The 23,119-nt window shown below is 41.1% G+C and overlaps 1 protein-coding gene across 4 annotated transcripts in view; it reads right to left on the bottom strand.

Moving 5' to 3' along the window:
- The window catches only part of septin9a (septin 9a), a 69,479-nt gene that overhangs the window by 25,350 nt on the left and 21,010 nt on the right, over positions 1–23,119 (bottom strand). For 3 of the 4 annotated variants that reach the window (XM_075454409.1, XM_075454408.1, XM_075454411.1), the window contains one exon: positions 9,000–9,755. In XM_075454409.1, coding sequence (XP_075310524.1) covers positions 9,000–9,755 — 756 coding nt within the window. Of the gene's footprint in view, positions 1–8,999; positions 9,756–19,398; positions 19,561–23,119 lie in introns of those variants that run through there. The other variant, XM_075454410.1, reaches the window with a different exon arrangement.

Below are 23,119 nucleotides of genomic sequence, written 5' to 3'. Positions count from 1 at the left end.
GCTGCAGAGAAGCGCGTTTTTTTTTTTTACATGCAAACACGGTCAAATTTGTTGTAACAAACTAAAGCGACTGGTGTGGCTTTAGTTTCATTTTCCAGGAAACAGCAACCTAAAAGGAGCAAGCACTTCGCTTTCACAAACACAGAGACTGAAAACACAGAGAAGATACTGAGCAGCAGCCAAGATGCAGGTAAGCACTCTTATTCTCTGACAGAAAGGCTTTTATTTACTACCAACTGCAACTATAATCTAAACTAACATCAAATAAATTAACATTTAAAGATACTGTGCAGTTTTTTTTACTTTTTCTTAGAGTGTAACATATTGCACTGTCAGCCTTGAGCAATACTTGCATTGAAAAACAAGCACATTCTCATACCCAGGCACTGTGTTTGACTATTCACAGAGCTTAGAGACATTCTTTGCTTTTCTTATTGTCTTTTAAATGCGTTATAAAATGTGTTACTGTGGTAGTTTACGATAGATTTATTTAAAAAAAAGAAAAAGAAGAAAAGAAAAAAACGAACAATTTTATCTCTGCATTTCAATCTAAATCTGAACTCCTGCCAGGAGTGAATCTAATAGGACCATTTTTAATAGGATTAACTCTATCCCTCTAACACAGATCAGCAAAGAACAAATAGAGGGAAAAAAAGTTGACAGAGTGTAACTTTGGAAAATGAGTAGATAAGACTATTACAGCCTCATAGCAAAGAATTAATGTTTTGGAAAAAAAAAAAAAAAAAAAAAAAAAAAACGCATAACGGTTAGATGGATGCTTGTTACGCAACTATGTTTTTAAAAGGGAATATGGATGGAACTTTGAAAATGTCTTTACAGGTTATGAAGATGGCCAGAGAAGTCACATGTTGCTGTGTACTTCTTTTCCTTGCTCTCACCTTAGTGTCTGCTGCAAAGGGAAGACTAAACTCTATCAGTGATCTGAAACGTTGTGGCCAGTCTGCGCCAACAAACCGTCTTGAGCTCCTTCACTGGTTTGCCGGAAGAGTTGATATTAACCATTACAATGGCATCCGGCTGAACTTTGACCCACTTAGCGACTACGGCTCACACCACTATGGAAATTATGATGGTCTGCTGCCTTGGGGAAATTACTGGACTGTTGGTAATATTCTTCAAGACACATCATTGCCACTTCCATCCTATGTTGTCAATCCCCACAGGGGGACTGCTGGATGGAACAGGGCTCGGATCATCTTTGGATCTCCTGGTGGTCGACAAACAGTGGACAGAATCTACATCACAGAGCATTATGAGACTTCTAATCAGGGATCACAGTATGATTCTGCACATACATACGAGGTCACTACCAACCTCCTACAAGAACTCAGGAGGCATTCCATTGCCGATATCCAACGACTTTCTGATAATTCCCACTATAGCTACACACTCCAATCTGCCCAAAGAGAAACAAACCAGTTTAGCTTCACACCCCAAACGAACCAAAGCCACTTTCTGAGGAACTTGCTTTTAGTGCTTGTGCTTGTGATCGGTTTAATTGTCCTTCTTACTATATTAGGGAATGGGAAAAAATATTAGGAACTAAAAGAGGGGGATGAGAGACAGAACTGAAACTGGTGCTTTTCAGCAATAAAAATCAGGCAACTAGTAAAGAAAATCAGGGGTTTAAGAAACCTTTGTATGACTAGATATCAGCCAGGTGTCACAATGTTGCTTAGCTGTATGCTTTGCATCCATGTGTTTATTATTTGTGTAAACTACTGTATATAAGCTTGTCTTGAAATTGATTGAGTGATGGGTCAGATGTGATATGCTTTTGATGAAAAGTGGTGTAGGCCTATGCTGACAACCTGACCGACACCCACTGCTTATTGTCCAGTTATGGAAACATTACAGGCGATCAAATGGTACCTAGTTAGTTTAATCTTTATCGATGTAGCTGCGAAATGATTCTTTTGTATTCTTTTTTTTAAATCATTCTATTTTTTTTATTACATACAATAATGCACTCTTCTGCCTTTCATCTTGCAATAACTGTCTAATAAAAGTGACTCACTGCTGATTAATCTTGTGTGTAACAGCATTAAAAAAAAAGAAGCTAATTACTCTGATTGATTAATAACAGATACATGTAAGAATCTATGCTGTATTTTACTTGTGGTTTTTGTTTTGGTTTCTGTATCAGTGAAAATTCTATGTTTATTAAACCATTTTTTTAACCAGACATTTCAGTGTTTTCAATCGTAAGATTAAGAAAACTAGACGCAATCTAATAAGCGAAATCATAAAAACTTAATAATTTTTCTACAGCACGCACGCTTAATGCATAAAAGCACACAACCCCCTCCCCCCATCCTGCAAAGGACTTAAAGTGGAAGTGAATATGCACAAGTCCCTGTTTGTAGCCGAGTCTCAGGCAGGCTCATCAAAAGACCTTTATGTTTGTGTGAATGAGATGGATACTGTTTTCCAAAACGGTGAAACAAGGGTAACTCTCAGCAGACCAGCACAAGACAGATCATAAGATACCGAGTCATTATAAGCTGTTGCTGACTCAGCTAGAAGAAAATCGGGATCAAAGGGTTCTTTTATTCTTTTATGAGTGTGGACTACGGAGCCAAATGCTGATGATAAACAGACACGATCATTTGTTTGATCTGCAAAGTTAATCTTAACCAGTGCAAACATGTTCTGAGACGTCTGTTGGTTTAAGTATACTTGTACAAGTTGGATCCACAAAACAACAAAGTTGACTGTAGACACATTCGTTGACTTATGGGTCACAAAAGTTTATCATCTTCATTGATGATTATATGAAGTTCTTAAAAGCAATTTTCAAAATTGTTTCATCTCAACAATCTACAATTCAAAGAAAATATGACGAACAGAGAGAAAAAAAAAAAATAAATAAATAATCAGCAGATGAACAATCTTCGGCAAATCTTCACAATCTGAAAGGCTGATTTGTCCTCAAAAAAACTTGATTCACAAATGACAAATTATCAAAATTGTGCTGGATTTACATAGTTCGCTGTCAACATCTGATTAAACCTTCAAAACACAACCTCATGCTACACTTTCACTAAAGTCCAAATAATATCTATAACGACTCACCTGCCATCAGTGCCTACTGCTAAAGTCATGTCACCCTTCCCATAATGACAGTATACTTCTCAGCTTTACTTTCCTTTTTAATGTTACCTGGTGGTTACTGAATTCATTTCCGAATTTTATATCTTTGCATAGACCTTCTGAGTTGCTTAACATTTGCCTTGAACCGTTAAAACTAGAACAACTTAAGCTGCTCAACAATCCAACGGGATTCAATTCTCTTTCATATACAGTAAAACCAAGTTGAGGAAAAAGTACCACTATATTACAATGTAATTCAACTTGCTAACAATTTTAAGTCAAGCTGAAGGCTGACCAATAATTTTTTTTCAGGATCTTGTTTCAAACAGGATTCAGATTGAAACTGAACAGTCTTTTAATAAGAACACAAACTGTACAACTCATTCAGCAGTTGTAAAAAGCAGTTGTCCTGCATGCATTGCCACGCCTCGCCTACCGAACACTGATACTCAGCTTTGTTCCAGCTAACATACATGCATGAATACTGACACCAGGAGATAAAATTCTAACTATCCCTTTACACTAAACTGTTTGTGGGATGTGTGAGTCAATTTAGGATAAATGCTCTTTAACCAATCCTCTCAGACTTAGCCTCTCAGACTCAAGAACAAGTTCAGAGCAACTGAGTGAAGAAAAGACACAAAGTCTTATTTTGGTGACAAGGTGGGACTGACCCTGTTGCTAGGTGTGACACATTTTGTAATTGGTCATCCGAGAGAAAACACACACACATATATTCTTTTATACATCTTATTTACATTTGAATTACCATGCTGCTAGTTTTGACGTCAATATATTTGAAATTAACAAACACCAGTGTTATGAAAGCGCTGCAACCGTGTGATCATGCTGCTTATAGAGGGCTGTGAAAGGACTCAATCGCCTCGACTGCATGGTAGAATTTTCCCAGTTGTGAAATATCTTAATGTGAGGATTACTATAATGTCTGCCGTTAATGCGTATTTGTGCCTTCACATATAATATATCTCCAATAAAGTTGATCACAAAAACACTGGCAGCCTCTTTGTTTCTAAGGGCGTATTCAGACCAGGAAAGTCCGATAGTTCACTTGCTTTGGTCCGAACCTTTTTTTTTTTCATTTTGGTACGGTTCGCTTTCAGACTGTACATTTCAGTAAACAGACCAAAATATGTCAACAAAGCCACGCGCCCTGAAGTCGTTCGGCTATTGGTCAGAATCGACACGCGCAACACAAAGTGCTAAGTCCTAACTTTAATGTAAGTCTGGCGGAGTTTTTTCAGTTTTAGCCTGCATTGCTCTGGTGAGCGAACGAATCCTTTTTCTTTCAACTTATCTGTGAATAAGGCAAAGACGCCAGCGTTTTTATGAGTGCGCTCCAACATATATGGTATGTGGGCATCTGCCCAAACGTCCACAAGAGCAAGGGTCCCCTACTCATTTTCTGTCTAGAAATATTATTTTTTGTCTTTCGTTAGCTTTACCACAGCCGGTCTAGTAATTAGAAGAACGACGCTCTGTTCTGTTACCTAGCAGCAGACAAACGACGGATGCTCCCGAGGTACAAAAAAGCAAAAAGTCTGGGATTAGGTCCAGTCTGCTTTCAGACCTCCAAAAGATCCGCACCAGGGTTCGTTTGATCCAGAGCGAGTCCGACCTTTCAGCTCGGTCTCGGTCCGCTTGTTTGGTCCGGACCAGAGTTCGGTGGTTTGTATTCAGACCATCCCAAAAGGTCCGAACCAACGAAAATCTGGTCCGTTTTGTCCGGACCAAACGAGGTAGGTGTGAATACGCCCTAAGACTAAGCTCAAAACTTTGAAAGAGCTTATAATTAAACTCACTGATCCTTTTTGTGTATTACTTGTTTTAATAGGCTCTTTCTAATTTTATTTGCCTTATTTGTTGATTGCTGATTTTATGAACATTTTCACGCTATTAGCAAAAAAGCCGTTACAAGTGGGGGTCATTCTTTTAAACTTTTTTGAAATTCTGTTTAATTCCTTGATTGTGTCCTTTTAACTGATTCATAAACCAGTGGGCTGGATTTCGCTTGGAAAAGTTCTGTAAACAAAGACTGACTGATTGATTAGTTGCACAATCTAATCTGTAGTGTTTTAACAACTCAGTGTCATCCACCGTCTGGAGGACATCTCTTCTCCCGCTTCACCTTTCGGCTGTTCTCTTCCCCGTGTGAGGTTCTTAAAAGTCCTCCTGCCTGCTGACGGTCCTGACAGTTTTTCACCTTAGGAGCTCCTCTAACGGTTAAGATCCTTTAACAATCCTGGGAATATTCTTAGAATGTCATAGCAACGGGCAACTCTTTGCACCAGGGAATGAATATGAACCAAGATCCTAAAAATAGAAAGGTATGCTAAGTTTATGCATATTAAAATCATTTTAATTTTGACATTTCTTATACATAAATCGACAAAAAGACTCGCCTCGGGGTCCCCCCAGAAGAGCTGGAGGAAGTGGCCGGGGACAGGGACGTCTGGGTCTCTCTGCTCAAGCTGCTGCCCCCGCGACCCGATCCCCGGAGCAGCGGAAGATAATGGATGGATGGATGGACAAAAAGACTTCATTTATATGCATGCATACTGGGACATGAATGGTGGTCCAGTTTTATAGCCAGGTCAAACTAACGATAGCTTGACTCAACTGTGCATGTAACCGTGCTGATGGACTGTGATAATCATAGCAGCCATGACTAAATAAATCCAGGTCAAGTGAAGAGACAGGAAACTAAATTAGCTATGTGCAAAATAAACTAATGTTTGTGTGTGTGTGTGTGTGTGTGTGTGTGTGTGTGTGTGTGTGTGTGTGTGTAAACATGAGATCACATCCTGTTGAGGCACTCCAAGGCATACAGCTGCTCATGGTTACAGCTGACAAATCAACCAAAGCAAAGCATGTCATTACAGCACCTTGTGCTGTTCTACAGCCACCACAAAAAGAAAAATCACATGACTTATCAAACTGTTCATCAGTCACTCTCCCCTGGGCTAGAAATTCTTAAACCTTATGCGAGGATGAACTTAAACACTGGCATGTTGCCAAATCAGTGTGGTCTGTCTGTTTAGTGTTACCCCCAAATGAATTGAGGTTAAAGGGCCGGTTCTCGTTTGGTGTTTTCCCTACAGAAAAACTGTACATGAAATCACTCTCTCCCACACACACACACTTTTTACACCTCTGTCAATCTTTCCCCTCCCCTTCCTTTCTGCACATGAACCCTCCCATTTTGTCAATCTCTCCACCTCCTATCTGCTTCTCGCTCTTCCCAGGCTTCTTTCTTGCAGGGCCTTCCCTCCACATGCTCGGCTGAGCAGGAAGGTGGTAATCCGAGCCAAATGTGGCAGAGCTTGAGAGTTAATCCTCTTCCTTTTTATTTGCTCATTTCCCTTCTGCTTACACAAGGCCACACTTTAGATATTTCGCGTGCTCATGTGTTGACGGATTCACCACCGCAGTAACGCTTAACAAAATAAAGTTTAAACGACAAAAAAAAAAAAAAAAAAACATCTCCTGCAAAAGGCAGAAATACAATTACAATTCTTTTTTTGGTCTGTTTTGGATGTTTACTGGACCGCAAAAGAATGAAACGGGCAACGCAGAGCTTCGATAAGGGGAAGTTGTAATCTTTCTATTTTTATGTAAAATGCTTTATGACCTCCAGATTTGGAATGTATCACCTCCCTGCCGCCCACGCCTGGATACTACTTGGCGACCCAGGAGCACAGCTGTCTCCTGATAGCAGAGGCGCACAAACACGCATCAGAATAAGGAGGAGCTGTTCTAATAGCACAAGAGAAAAGCGCAAGAATACAAATAAGCTTTCTGGTGGACTTTTCAAGCCTGCTGCTCAAATAAGCACATTTGAACATTTACAACCAAAATGCTAACCCTAGTTACGTTTCAATCAAGGTAATGGAAACAAAGCACGCCAGTTAAAGTGTTAAAGGAAGCGTTCTTTTTTTTTTTTCCCACTTCCAACCTTGTACTTGCAGCTAGACCAAACCAAAAGAATAACTTGCACACCTTGAAGGCTAAAGGTCCTTAAAAAGATAAAGAAAAAGAAAAATGCTGACAATTTAAGTAGCAATCTCACCAGCAATCCAGATAAAAGTAGAAAGTTTATCTGGCACTAAAAGAAAGTCACAGTCTAGCCCTCAAAATTAGGTTTAATTCATCTAATGATGAAGAAGATGCTCTGCTGACCAGGGCTGCCCTATATATCGAAAATGGGCCGCCATTGCCATGTCAACATGCAAAATATCAATGGTGCCACTGATTGCTTGAACCGCCATAAATAACAGGGTATAAAGTGTTTTCATGGCAGACATTTAGACTTTGAACAGTATGTGGATATTATGAAGAAGAGGAAGTTCTGCTTCTGTGCATGTTCCACTACAATTAACCGGCATGCGTGTGAAAGTACAGCGCAGGCCCCGTTAGTACACATGAGCTTAACACCCTGTACTGCAGTAGTTGTATACAAAAACAGTGCAAAATTTAAGAATACTATTGCATAATGCTTGTTTTCTAATACTGTGTGGTAATACAGTGTACTTTACAGAACTTAAGTAACTAGATTTCAGGTTTTGGTGTTTGGTAATAAAGTGTTGCTCCAGAGTATAGTTTCTCCTGATAATGTTGAGCGAAAAACAGATATTAGCCATCTGTTTGAACAGAGAAATAACTATTCTCTGAGATAGTGTGATGATATCTTTGACTACAAACCAGCACAGAAAAAAAAAAAAAAAAAGAAAATCAACCTATCCTGGTATCAGAATAATTTCACTACATCGGTAACAAAAAGGAATTATAAAGATTTTTCAAGATCACTTTGTCGAATCATATAAGGCTGTTGTGGGAAGAACACATAAATGAGTTTTTTACCTAGTCACTGTGAGCCACCCCAACGCCCTAATCTGCCACCGCTGTGACACATTTCCTGAAGTTTGAGCCCAGAGAAGCCAATACTTATGGTGCAAGCTACGACAAAAACAAGGGATGCTCAGTGTGAGCTTGGCATCTTTTCTGTGCCACATGTTGAGGAGAATCGTCAGCAGTGACTTAGAAAGAAAGCATCTGCCTTGTCCATAAAAATAGATTCATTGCATTCATGTGTTTTTAATATTCCCTTGTAACATGAAGTACATCACCTCTTATGTCGCAAAAGTGAAGCTAATTAAGACCAGTAAAACTGCACAAATCAAACTCAAGCACATCGTATGAGGTGATTAATAAAGCAAACCTTCACAAAAACTGAAAATATCTTGTTATATGAATTCACTGTAAATGTATTCTCAGCTGCAGGTCTGCTGGCATGTTCAGCTGTTTTTATTTTTTAAAGTGCTGTCGTGGGAGCAGCCCTGGGATTGTCATCATCACCCTCATTGACCTATATTCCCAGCTTGTCTACACCGAGAAGCTCAGGGATTCTGGTTGGAATCTTTTTTGTTGGCACTTAAAAGCTCCACCTCTACTGTAAGGTACAATAATCCTGAAAAAAATCCAAAATAAGCACACAAAGGCTCAATTTAAAATGAGTTTAACTGTGTGTGAACACACATCCTTGTCTTAACTTTGTGTCTTTTCCTTGTCTTACACTCAGTTTACAGAAAGGGGAAAGAGCGGCAACACAGTAATCAGATAATTTCATCATAGTTTAGTTGTTGCTGCCAAACTGCTGCAAGCTTATTCTTTAGAAAGATGTCCCATGTTGAAACTGGTTGCAGCTCCAACTGGCAACAACAAAGAAAGTCAAACTGCAGTCAGAAACAGATATGGACTGTTTGCGTAAACCTCAGAGAGCAGTTCACAAAACACAACTGACCCCCAGGCAACTATTTTAAACCTAATATTTCCCCCCAGAAAACAGACCGAGCTGAGCAGGTACTCACCGTCTGTTGGTCGGGTTGTGGGCGGCTCCGTAACAGGCGACTGCACCCTCTCCACCCGTGGCTCTGCCAAAGAGGGCAGCGGGGCAATGGGTGCCGGTGGCGGGTGGTTGCTGTTCTCCACCGCATTGCCAGGAACCAAACCGTCCTGCTGTCGGAAAACAGGCATCTCTGGCCTCCTGGAGACCACCTCAATTGGGCTGAGGCTAGGAGACGGGGGCTCTGCTCTTCTCTGGGGGGGCTCAGGGATCCTAGAGACCGGGGCTGAGGAGAGCTGGGCATCCATCCTCCTGGGAGGGGCCGGGGGCTCCTGTGAACGCGTCATGCTGAGCTCTGCCCGCCTGTTCGTGGTGCTGGAAATGGAGTTGGAGGAACTATCCAGGTTGTTACTCCGGCTGCTCAGACTGACCTCTGGCCGTTTAAGGCCAAAACGGGCGATGCCAGCACTGGGTGAGTTGTCTATTTGCTTGGAGGAGACCTCAATGGACATTTCTGTGCGGCGAGAAGAGGCTGTGTCGGGGTTACGACCCCCTGATAACTCAATGCGCCTCATGCCGGTCTTTGGGGAACGTAGATTGGAGGACTCAGAGGCAGAGGATCTGGATGAAGAATAGTCTGAGTTTCGGGAACTCATGTCGTAGCTTCGATGGCTGGATGTGGAGGATGTGGACGAACGGAGGGAGGAGGTAGTGCGGCGAGACAGGGGCGACGGGTGCGTTGATGTATCAGCTTCCTCCACCTCAAATGACCGCTTCAGGGCTGGAAAACACAAACATCTGTGGTTAACCACGAAAAGTAGAACCATCAACATGTAATGATGAATTATTCCAGTAGTTCAGCTTGAAACCAATTTACAAAAAAAAAAAAAAAAAAAAAACTAAAAATGTGCGGAAGTCAGAAAACAAGAGGACTTAAAGCAGCAAAAACCTTTAATGAAAACAACAACTTTTGTATTCTGTGGGTGAAAAGAGTGGGTGATTCTGTGAGTTTAAGCTTTTTAAGGAGAGCAAATGTCAATAATATAGTTCCTGTTGCAGCAACGCAGCCCAAAGCAGCTGCATATTTACAGGCAAGGCACCAATGAGTTCTCACAATAGAGAGATGACGTTAAAGACGACAGGACTAAAAAAATATATATGTTAAAAAAAAATACATAGCAATATGCGTTGAAAAAGAAGTGACAGTGTGAAAGCAATATGCTGCTGGCTTATACTTCGATAAGCGACACGAAAGACATTTGAGGCCACAGCGTCAGTGAACGTTGCTGCTACTATAATCGATCCAATAATAAACTGTTATTGATCTGGTTAATCTTACCCGACTTGACACGCTTGACGTAACGCGATAGCATGTTGTTTAAAAATATGAAGCCACTCGATAAAAAAAGAACGCTCTTTTACTCTCACCACGCAGGGTCTAACAATACTTTCACGTTCAAACCCACTGAAAGACAAAGAAGCCTAATTCATTCCCTGGCAACAGAAATAACGAAAACGTAAAAAATGTCCCTGCCGTTACGTCACCAAGACGTCTCACACACCTGTGCACCGCCACCCTCCCCCTCCCCCTCCCCCTCCCAGGAGTGTTGACGCCCGCTGGGGCCCTAATTGATCACGTGACCTATTACTGTTGTCTTCCTGTCAAAATTATTCTGCTATATATTCTGTGAGCAAATATCACGTTAATAAATGTCAGTTTTTATTGTGCACAGGTAAGAAAAGACTTCCTGATGTAGTTTAAATGATGATAGAAAAATGAGAATGTGTGGCGCACACTATTTATTTGTATTTTTTGGTGACGCAGTGATGAAAAATAAAGTTTTTTTGGTTGCTCATTTACACAAGACATTTTGTAGAGTTCTGGTTGGCCAGTGAGTCACTTTAATCTTGAAATGTAAAGGTTTCTCTTCACATTTGGGCCGTAATCTTTAAACTGAGTGAAAACTTTACTTTAAACTTTTACTTAAAACTAACTTTACTCTCCTTATTTTGAAATAACATGTTAACTTCATTATTGAAGTTCTAGATTCATTCTGTTTCTGGACCAAATATATTTTATGAAAGAAATTTGAGGGGAAAAAAAGGGAAATGAAAAACCTCAACATTAAATAACATCATGATTCAAGTGCCATCGCATCAATGCAGTACTTAAAACCAAATATTTGTGTTCCAAACTCTGTGTTCAGTAGATTTTACGTACATTTTGAAAACTACTGGTACATTGTGACTTAAGCTTTAAAAAAGGAAAGGCAACATTTTTTTAACTACTGTATTAAGAAGTATTTTGGGGTATTTAAAAAATACACACCTAAATACAACTAAGAAGAAATGCTGTTTATAGAGTCTGATGTAACTCTAAGAGAACATTTTCTAAACATTATTTTATAGTTTTTCTCAATCTGGCCATAGGAAAGCTACAGGCTAAAGCTAGTTGTACACACTGAGCTTGTGAACCAACAGCTCAGTTAACAACAGCTCCACCAAAGCATGAGTTAAGTTTCTGAACTTCTCCCATGGCTTCATTTCAATAAATGTGCAAATAATCCCATGATCTCATCAAAAAATCAAATATTAGAGTCCAAAGACTGTCCAAAAACTGTTCAAAAACTGAAAACAGATCTATGCATCAGATCATTTTTCTTTTCTTCTTTTTCTTCCCTCTCCCATTAATCATGTCCCAACCACTCAGTTGTTTTTTCTTGGTGTCCCTGTGAACATAACAGTCTCCATCTACAGCAGTAACATTCCTCTCATGCACCAAAGCCTCAGTATTAGTTCAAATATGTCTGATAGAGTTGTGAAAAGCTGCATATTTGTTGTTAATGCTTGTGTACTCTTATGTAACAGGATTTTTCTTTCATTACATTCCTTTCTTAGACACTTTTATTTTTATTCTATTTATTGCAGTATTTTGGATTGATCTGATATACCTTTTTATTTCTGTATTGACATTTTTAACCAGGAAAATAATCTTCCCCCCAGACAATCTTATTTCTATGAAAGTGAAAAAATGAACTGTATGTTTTTAATCTACACCAAACCTACACCAACCACTGATGATTTTCCTCTGACAGTTCAGTTCCATGTCAGATTTGAGGGTGACTCCTGGCTCACCTCAGCTTGGTTCAGAGACTAGAGCAGCTACAAAATCTGGAGCAAGAACATGGCCCTTGTCCCATTGCCTGCACTAGGATCTGGCCTCCACGAGGGCTGACGAGCCAAGCACCAGCATGGGAGAAAACCTCCAACTCTGTGTTTCCACATGCTCAATATGTGACAGCAGTTTCTTTTTTAGATACAAACATTCATTTCTCCTGGGCACATGGTGCTCAGTAAGCTAAACCTTTCGTTTGTGAAACTTCATTGTTGAAAATATTGGGTTTACTTTTCTTTCAGTGTCATTATTGCAGTTAATGACACCTTTAAATGACAGCAGAGTCACCAATCCCAGTCCCAATGAAACAGCAACACAATGGGTGTTAAGTATAAACCTCCCTTACTGAGCATGAGTATTGTTCACTAATCGGCTCTGCCTCAATATATTCTCTTGAATACCATAAAAATAATGTTATTTTATTGTGCCTGCCTTTTAGAATTTCCTGTAACAGGAGAGGGAAGTAAAAAAAATATGACTTGGGATAGGTTGATCGCTGAATAGAGCATTGGACAGTACATCTCCACCTTCACAGATAAATCTATGTGTGTGTGACAAAAAGCTCTTTGGGCTGCTCACAAGGAATTTCCTTAGAAGACATTACTGTCCATCAGCTTTCTCCAAGTATGTGACACGAAGCATGCCAATTACACAGTAGTCCTGAGGCAGGAAAATACTTTATTTTCCAAAAGAAGTGTAAAAAAGCCTCCAATTGAACAGCTCTGAAGACCAGTTTACTAAATACGGTTTTATTTGTTCTAAAGGCACATTTCTATAACAAATACAGACATTTTTAAAGCTTCCCAAGCATGGCACATTCACCAATGAGGCTAGCATGAATAAAAATGGATGTAGTATTTGTTGTGCTTCAGTTCTGTTGGGGTAAATAAAAAATAAATTGGTAAACATGTTTTTCGGCTTTTCACAATCTCGCTCTGCACTGGCGATAAAGATAGGAGGAATGTTTTATCCCTGCGTCATACGATTGGTCCCTTTGTGGTTTCAGTTGTAGAGCTGTTTCTTACAAAGCTTGAGAGCACGTTTGGGATGAAACTTGGAAAAAATAGCCAAGAGCTTGAGAGGTTAATGGACATCAGTTGCAGTGTTTATAGACGTGTGAGGCTCGCCTGAGCTGTGACAATCAGCAGGAAAACTGCCTCGGACTATTTAAAACTGTTATATAATGATCTTTTTGCCTTGAACCGAGCCCACTGTGCTCTGTGAGCGGTGACAGAAGGCCAACACGGTGACGTCCTCTCAGACACAGAGGAGACAGAGGCCTTGTCAGATGTGTTACTATCTCTCTCTGGATGTGTGTGTGTGTGTGTGTATTTAAACCCAGCTGGTAAGGAAAGCAAACACAGTCTGGTTTTTGTCCCTGGTTGGAGCAAAACCTTCACTGCATCATGGGACATGTGTGTATTATGAGTAAGGGTTGATGGAGAGATACCAATTCACCTCGTGTTTGTATTTGTATGAACAAAATGGCACAAAAGCCTGCCTCTGTGCACGACTGTAAGACAGTTTGTGTGATACTGTATCATGGAAAAAACACAAAGAGTTAGAGACCGCCTGCTCTAAAGCGATCGCACTGATCACGGGCCTTCCAACCAAGCTCAGATAATAGTAAAAACAATAATGTGAACCAAATTCAACCTCTGTTTACTCTCCCTCCTTCTCATCGCCTCTGGTTTGACCCAAAACAGAGGCAGATTTTTTTTTAACCCAAATTAGTGTGGACTCCAAACGATACTGAAAACGAACTAACCACCAAATAAGGAAGAGACTGAGCCAAGCATAATGATTTTGAAAATGAAAATTTCCTCAGGCAAGGGGTGAATGGATGTCTTCCACTGAAACACAGTTCAACTGCCAGAAAAATCACATGATGTAGTTTCTGCTATGTAGCACGCACTGACTGAGCGCCACATTCTCTATGCCTCTTTAAGCATGACAGTAGATGAGCCGCATTGATCGGTAAGGTTTAATGTTGCTTTCTGTGGCTGACAGGAAACAAGAAACCATTAATCCTAACTAGTTTCAAAGAGCTACAGTCTCCAAACTGTGACAGTTGGCACGGAGTATGACAGAGTTTGTTTATGACAGTGCCTGTGCTGTATTTTTGATCTTATTGATTAAAATCACTCCTACATACAGTAAAGAAGTGGTTATTTGTGGAGTTTGTTCTTGGCTTAAATTCCCTCCACATGCATGAGGAACTCACAGCATCCACGTAACACAGCCTCACCGCGAGTCTATTTTATTTCATCATAACAGCCCTCCTGTTTAATGCTGTATTAAGTTACAGTTAATGCAAACCTAATATTTTGTACTGCAGCTGCTTCACATTAAAATCGTTCAACTGATGAAAAACAGGACGGCTTTTATAGCGAGGTCATGGGCTATCTGAAACCATCCATCAAAAACACATCACTTTTAAGAATTATTGGTGTTCTATATTGACAATTTGAAGGAACTTTTAAAATATTGCAAAATGATTTTTAACAGAATAGCGCATTACGGACGCTTTCGTTAAGTGGTTTGGAGATAAAGTTAAAGTGGTCTGGAGTGGAAATAAAGTTGCATAATGCTTTCACAAGGTGGCAACGTAGGACATACAGTACATAGATGCAATTAACAAAGTAGAAGGTGTTGAAGCTGCTCATCAGAAGCAAAACCTTCGAGAAGAAGAAATGAACTAAGCCATTTACCTTGACTGCATACAAGAAAAAAGCAGAGATAGGTTCTCAGCATTTCTCCAATTAATTACTGTGATTATTCTTTCTGTTAGCCTGGATTTGACAGCCTTCTTCACTAAAGCTGAAACTTCCAAAGAACTTGCTCGAGTGTTTGAGAATACTAAAAACAGTTAAACTGGTCTGAGCAAACCCTTTTGGTTTTGGTTTTTGGTCATCTAGTTTCTCTGGAATATCATTCACAGCTCCAACATTCAACTTCCAAAGTAAATGGCATGCACCGCAGCTCCTTTTTTAAAAAGGAGAAAAATCACCTCAAGCAGACTGATTTTTTGGAATATTGTTTCAGGCTTCCAAAGACAACGTTTTCTTTCTGTTAGTGTAAGCGCTCAGCAAACGATTGCAGGGTTATTATACCACAGGTGTTGTTACCATGGTAGCCAAAAAGTGTACAACATATGAATTGGTCATGTCAAACATATTAGCCTGTCATCACTGAGGTCACTAACGCTCATCCTCTCTTAAAGAAACAGTGGCTCTAATGTCAAAGTAAGCTTTGCTCTTTGGGTTTAGAGCACTTGGCTGCGATTTGACCACAAAAACCTTTTCCAGGACCTGGGGTCCTTTCCTTGACCACTTCTGTTTCCATTGCAGGAACCACAGGCTAACCAGAGTTCCAGGGTAGATATTTCACAGTTACCTGGAACATTCAGGTTGGAGCTTGCAGCACCGAACATGTCTGACTATTCGCAGCATTGTTTTCTGCCTTTTGTATCTCAGTCATCTCAAGTTTAATCTCCATGGCTCATAAACTCTGTAAACCTGTTGTTGTTTCTGTTTGTATTCCCAACAATCAACTCAGTCATTCAAGCTCGCATCGATCAGCGAGGAACATACAGTATTTACCACAAACTGCGGTGATCAAACTGATGAACGAGAAGAGAGAAGTCCAATAGAAAAAAGACATTAGCCTCTACTTCTCTCCCCTTAGTTGTGTTCTGAGGCACAATTAAAAACACCCACGACCTGTAGAAATGTGTAACATTAACAGATTTTCAGTGAATGCAGTTGAACTTCACATCCTGGTTAAACTGTATGTGTAGGCTTCTCACCAGCTTGCAGCCAACACTCCAAAAGGGAGGGACGTTCACGCAACAACAGGTTCAATTTGCATAATCGACCCTGTACCTTGGCTCTATGGAAATGCTAAAGGCCCAGGGCTGGAATAATCTTTCAGTTAAAAGAAATAAAAACACACCGTTGTGTCTTTGAAAGACAGAGGGTGTGGGGTCCAGTGACATCTAATGGCAAAACTGCAGATTGCATGAACTGTATTTCTGCCCATAGATCCGCCTAAATGTTGCATACAGAAACTTTGAACATTTTCAAAGCTAAACTTTCTGCTACAAGTGCCAACTGTTTGTTTTCCCCTGCAGAATGCAAATAAAAAGAACAGGAAAAAACACTTTCCACTCAAAGCACAGAAGAAAAATCTTTCATTATGAACTAGCTGTTTTAAGCCATAGCATAAAGTGTATTGATGGCTTTCCTGGGGCTGAATTCACCACAGGATTTTACTCCAGGAGTCCATCGGGAGGGAAAACAGAACAGACTAGTTTTAAAGCCCAACAAAGAGTCACAGTGTTTGCTGTGCAGCATGACCCTTGCTGCTTCCCTGCAGCACCACAGCAGTTGCGTCATTAGCAGGAAACCTGTCCCTACTGGTGGGTCTGGAGAGGCCTGATCATGCTGATAAGGATGGAGACTCCAGAGGAGGATCCTCTGTGGGAAAACACTTCCTCCTTCTCTCACACTGGGTCAGTGGGGCTACTGAGTCTTACTGTTTACTGTCAACAGCACATTAACCCTACACTGTACATCTATTATTTTAAAGAGGGCAGATGTCTATATCAAAAGCTTCTTAAAGACAGTTCCAATGCATTATGGGATCTAGGGCAAAATCTGAACAGAGTTCCTGAAAATAATCATCTAAAGCCACAGTTAAGTGGCAGTTAGCTTTTTAGTTTTTTTTTTTAGAAATGTGCTTGAGTTTCCTGATTCCTGCTGAAATTTCTGTCCCCCATTAGCCAAATTAGTAACACAGAACCTTATTGGTTACCTGGTTTTAGAAGCGATTGCTGAAATGGTTGCTCCACATTTAATTAAAAAAAAAAAGAACAGTAAATGTGGCAGCAACCTGGTGTGACAAATGATCTAAATGCTTTGTGTGAATTACAGTTATGAATCCCTTATTATAGTCTCTTTACTTCGTACATCCATAAACAAACCTAATTCTTTACCAGGTGATTTATTGTTTAACTTCATCTAATAAGTGGTTGTCAAGACTTGTGTTGCTGTGATGCATTGCTGAGAGACATGCATGCTGGGCCCCACGCAGATCTGTAAAAAGAGGCCCGGCTGTGCTCAGATCCACTTCTCTACTGCCTACCCCGACATTTTCACCCACCACAGAAATCTACTTCTGCGGAATTTCCTCTCATTGGACCAGCAAATGCCTCTAACAAACATTACACAAACAGAGAGAGATTAACTGGGAGAATGTGACACAGTTTTCTTGGTACTGGCAGAACTGTCAAACTTTAATGATGAAACTTTCTGAAGTCCAATTGATGAAGATATTTTAATTTCAAAGGAAGTGTTGCAAGACAAGCAGGAGAATTCTACAAGCTGACTGAGTGTGTTCCTGTGTGATCTTGCTCAGGGGAAGCCTGGTCGTTTGGCCTGTGATCCGTGGCAGTTTGTAAGGCTGAGGCCTCAGCAGAGGTCATCAGCCTCATGGGCAAGAAAATCATATCTTCTGTCCGTTTCAGATTCTCAGTGGCGTAGTCAGCTAAGAGCACAGCAAAGAATATGCTCCAGTTTCCAAACATGATCCTGTTACCGGTGACTCTAGATTGGCTGCAGGTGTTGTACTTAATGATAATCACAATCAAGTGTATTTCATTTGATTGTTTTTTTTTTTAACCTAATTTTAAAAGCTGGTAAGAGCCAGGTTTTTTAAAAGCTATGTCCAGATATGTAAAATCTTGGAGCTGAAAGTGGAAGTACTTTCTTTTTCACATGACTACAGGTATGCTTTTTCTTTCTGGTCACACCTCTAGTGGGAAATGAAGGGGGAAAATACGAAATATGATATTTTCAACCGTTCCACCGCTATGTTTTACTCAACAACACCACATTTGTTGAGTTAACATGAACTGTCCCGGCTGCATGACATGCTGTTATTGGAAAGCTTTGGCTTCCTTTGGTATACGTCACTGAATGTATTGCCTAAACATGTGTGTATGGTAAATAAGTATGTCCTTTGGCTCTCTCAGTGTTTCGCAGTAGTTGCATGATGTATTAAAAGTGCATATTTTTATTTGAAAAATGACCCAAATCTTTTCCTTTTTTAAGCTCATGATAACGGTCATTGTTTACATGAAAATAAGCACTTATTGGTCTTCAGTTTCCAACCCTAATTCCAACAGGATGTCCCCGCTGTATCTGTTCCATACTGTACTCACTGAGTTTCACAGAGCCACACATCATGGTCTGTGGTGGTGACAAAAAGGTATTATCATTCTCTCTGCCCAATCAGGTTCAACACACACCATTGACAATCACAACAGTACCCCATTATGCTGTTGTTCCACATGAGCAAGGCATGTCTAAAAGCATGACTTTAAGCCATGAGCAAATTTCTTCAGGCCTGATGTCTGTCTTTTCTACACACTACTTATCTTTCTGCTCTGCTGCATTGTGTAACCCAGAGGTTTAAACACCTAAAGACAGGAAGAGAAGCAGAGAGGTTCACCATACATACCACAATCAAACTGGTGTTGACAGAGAAGCAGCCCTGGACAAGTGTGGATGCGTTCCTAATGGCTATGTGTTTGTGAGAGGCAGACAGGTTGGGAGAGAGGTGTCGGCCTGTCAACCTCCGCCCAACCCCCCCTTCTCACATCCACCACCAGCCAGGCCAAGGTACTGTGGATGGACAAGTTGCTGAGAGAGGGAAAGGGAAGCGCAGCCAGCGGACAAGGAGGGGTAGGAGGAGTGGGAGGAGAGGGATGACAGGGGGCCAGGGGCAAAGAGATGAAAAAGGGGAGAAGATGGAAAAGCGGGGGGAGGCGGTCCAGGTGTTCACCTCACAGCTGTATGGTCAGCTGCAGTCTCCTGAGTGCCCAAAATACACCTTAATGTTTGCCTTTCTGTGCCTTGAAAAGTAGCAAAATCAGTTGGAAGCTTTTCTCTGAGTGCACAGTATCTCTTTCACACAAGGTCATCCATAACAAATACCCTCTCACGTCTCTTAACGAAAAGTTAAAGAGAACTAAAAAGCAACAGTTTAAGCCGTGTATCCATTTCAAAACACCACACCTCACAGCAGACGTCAACAAACCCTCTTCACCCTCTCCATTTTTCCAGATCTGCTCGATCCAAATCAAACATGTGGAAGCTATCTACACTGTCCTCATGGCAGGGTTAAAGACAGCCTCTCTGCACAGAGTGACGAGAAGAAGAAAAGCAGTGGAGTGAAAGAAACTGACCTTCAAAGTCTGATATGATCCCTTCCAAGTGAGCGTTGACAGTGGAATCAGACATTTTGGGGAGCAAGTGTGTGTGTGTGCGTGTGTGTGTAATGTGAGAGAGGGAGCAGGGTTCCCTTTCCCCAGTAAAGGAAAAGTCTTCCTGAGCCGCAGTCCCGCTTTTAAACAAATCCCAAATTAGGAGCCCGTGTATGAGAGAGGAGGGAGGGTTAAAAAAAAAAAAAAAAAAGAAAAACACCAGAGTTGAGCAGCTTGTTCTCTGCCTATCTCTCCTCTAATTCTTACAGCAGCAACTTACTTTTCTCTTCTCCTCCTCCACTTCCACAGCTTGGAATGAGCCAGCACTGACAACCCCCCCCCCCCCCCACCACCACCACCACCACCCTCCTCCTCCCTCTTTCCCTCTCTAGCTCACCGCCTTCCCTCCCCCCTTTCTCCTTCCCTCCATATCTCCCTCCCCTTCTGCAGCCCTCCTCTCAGACTCGAGCCTCTTTATGTGAAACCTTTCATTTTCAACTGGGCCCGTCAAATCATTCAAATGCACTTCCTGTAGGCACAATCACATGATGGAACACATTATTCCTGAACTTTTTATAGGCTACACACTGACTCCAGTGTCCTGCAAGCATATTAACCACCACGGGGAAGACTGTGAAGATGTTTCTTGTCTGTCTTGCAGTGGATGGAGTGAAAAGTTTCACGAGAAGCATCGTATGGACTAATATGGTCAGGGCAGGCTCACACAGGCCGTTAGTAGATTGTCAGACATGCTCGGTTGCTCTGGAGGCAGACATCAATAAATAAGTAGGCTAATGACTTAATGACCACATGAATGAGCCTCTGTGTGTGGGGGCAGGGGGGGGAGGGTGGACAAGGGTGTTGGTCAGTGTGTGCAGATGTGTTTCGAAGAAGGATGTGGCAGATGGGGGATGTCTGCATGTGTGTGTCAATGAATGCATCTCAAGAATGCACTGTGATTGTGAACAGCTCACAGCTCGATCACTGGAGCGCCTTGCTTCCAAAGCATTTCTCACCAGATATATGCAGTTCTAACTTTAACTCACTTTTTGTGTGAGTTAAAGTTGCACAGCAGTCTGACAAACAAAGCCATGATACCCCGAGGCAACCACTCATCCTTTACCAGCCATGGGCAAATGGTGAAAACACGCTGCTAAAGGCCTCTCACCCATTCATTAGTGAAGACAGCAAACACTAACAGTGTAATTGTCACGTTTGTGTGTGTGTGTGTGTGTGTGTGTGCATGCTAGCAGACGCTTTTCGCTCTTTTCAATCTGCAAAGAGTTAGTGCTTTACAAATAAAGGCATCCCGGAGAGACAACAACACCTGAGGCAGAAAATGAGGGGACTGACAAAATGAAAAATGCATTTGCACAGGGGGAAAGAAATTAAGGAGAAAGATATGGGAAATTATCTGAATTTAAGCTGCAATAAATTTTTCAAGTTGTAAAGGAACAGAATGAGTTTACTGTCCCCTCAATAGTTGCTGTCATGTGTGTGATTTATCATGAAGCGCTTGGGATTTTGCATGTCTGGAAAGCTTACCTCTAACTTATTGCTTACATTGGAATCAGAGTTTGCGCTCTCTGTTGATTTAGGCATGTTTACTGATCATAAACACAGATGTGTGCAAGTGCACAAACACACACTAACACGGTGATTTTGAAAACAAATATGAGGTTTTTACTGTACCAAAACGTGCAGGAGATTTCTGTTTCACCGCAATTCCCTGCCACTGAACCATGCAAAGTATGTTACCCACAAAAACCCTCTAATCGTTAGTTAATGCATCCGGCTAACAGGGATCCATCCAGATTTAAATACATCTGTAGCCTCAGTGCATACTTGAAGAGTTTTCTTCAAGGTATCAACCTCACCATACCTCACAATGTGTCACTTCCTCCAGCAGATGTCAGTGTTGTATTTTTATACAGTATAAAACTTATCACTATGGGTAACACCGTTAGCAGTGTCACTTCCATACAGTAATATAATCTGGAAATAGATAAAGATGGAGACATGAGGAGAATCCTGCTCCAGACACACCCTCAATCCACACGGCGTGTCCTGCCCAACACGTGTGGTAGATTCCTTCAAAATGGCACACGCGTGCACACACACACTGGGCTGCCTGTGCTCACACAAACTCACACAGACAGTAAATATGTGCACAGCAGATGCATGCAAAATAATGAACATGCATGCGCTGAGTCCACCACCGAAGCCTTACACTGAAACACAAACATCTCTCTATCTTTGTGAGGACACTAACTGACACAATGCAGCTCCTTATCCCAATTCGTGTCCCTGACTTTTACCCTATCCTTGGACCTAAACCTGATTTCAAACAAAACTCTCAAAACAAGTCTGCACCCTGTAAATTGTCTCCAATAGTTTCAAACAACATTTTAGCCACACTGAAATAGGATGACATTGAGACACACATGTACAAGAGTGCGTACTTCCTTTCACTGCATATCCCTGCAAGCCCCAGCAAGCCCAGACAGCGCTAATCCAATCTGCTGTAACAACTGTCACACTGGGAGAAGAGTAGAATGTTTTTTTTATCCTGCAGGGAGCTTCATTCATATAATGGCACTCATGCACTCAATGCAAATCCCAGTTCTTATCTGTTGTTTGCAGTATGTGCTATAGATATTTTGAAATGACCTAAAAGCATTTCTGAAAGGTTTTGAAAGGTGTTGATCCCAGATATTAGAACCATCATTTGCATTTAACCGCCTCTTTTTCTGACGAGCCTTATTGCACGATGTAAGATGACGTTCTGGATAATAAAGTGCGACAGGTATAAATATATCACGAGAAATTAAATTGTGAGTGTGCAGCCTTACATCTGCAAGATATTCTGAACGTATTCTAAAATGAGTTTTGGTAATGGGCATGATTGCATTATCATGTATGTACAGGCAGCTGCTGGTGTTATGTTGCACTTCAGCAAACAGATGAAGAGAGACAGAGACAGCCGCCTGTTGCTTAAAGAAACCCAGAGCACCACCACCCCTCTAAAGTGGCTCCTGTCCTCCCAGGAGCTGAAAAATGAGAGGAGCAGCGTGGGAGGAGAGGAGGATAACTTCTATAAACAGATGCCAAGCCAGTGTGGCAGTTGTTAGGGCAATGCCAGGACAACAAAAAATTGGATATGTCAGTGGTTGATCTCCAGAGGCACAAACATGAGCACATATATAGAGGAGTTCTTGGCAAAGTATCCAGGTCCAGGTGCAAAGCAAACTCAAAACATCCCCCCTGCCCTACCGTGCATGGGACTTGGTATGTCTGTTTAGATGCAACTAACCTAACCTTTCCCCTTACTATCATTCCAAACAAGCCATAATTGTCTTTTTCTGAACGTACTAGCATGAACTTTAAAATTCAACACGTTAAAACGAGGCCTGTAGTGTCTGTTATGTAGCTCTTGGCTTTGTTTGCAGTTTGTCTGACCATTGCATGGTCTGACTTTGGTGGTGAACTTGCTTGGACATTCACTCCTGAGAAGATTGGCCGCTGTTTTGTATGGTTTTCCACTTGTGAGTAATCTTTCTACTACTCTTTCTACTACTTTCTGCTCCTAACATTCTGAATTACTATGGAAGCAGTAAGATTATACCTAGTGTTCCACACACTGCTTCTGCAATTTGGCTTAGTTTTCGTTAAATAAATAATGACACATGTTTACCTAATTCTA

Source organism: Odontesthes bonariensis, chromosome 21 (genome assembly GCF_027942865.1).
Source record: "Odontesthes bonariensis isolate fOdoBon6 chromosome 21, fOdoBon6.hap1, whole genome shotgun sequence".
Classification (NCBI taxonomy): domain Eukaryota; kingdom Metazoa; phylum Chordata; class Actinopteri; order Atheriniformes; family Atherinopsidae; genus Odontesthes; species Odontesthes bonariensis.
This window is presented reverse-complemented; position numbering and strand designations above follow the sequence as displayed.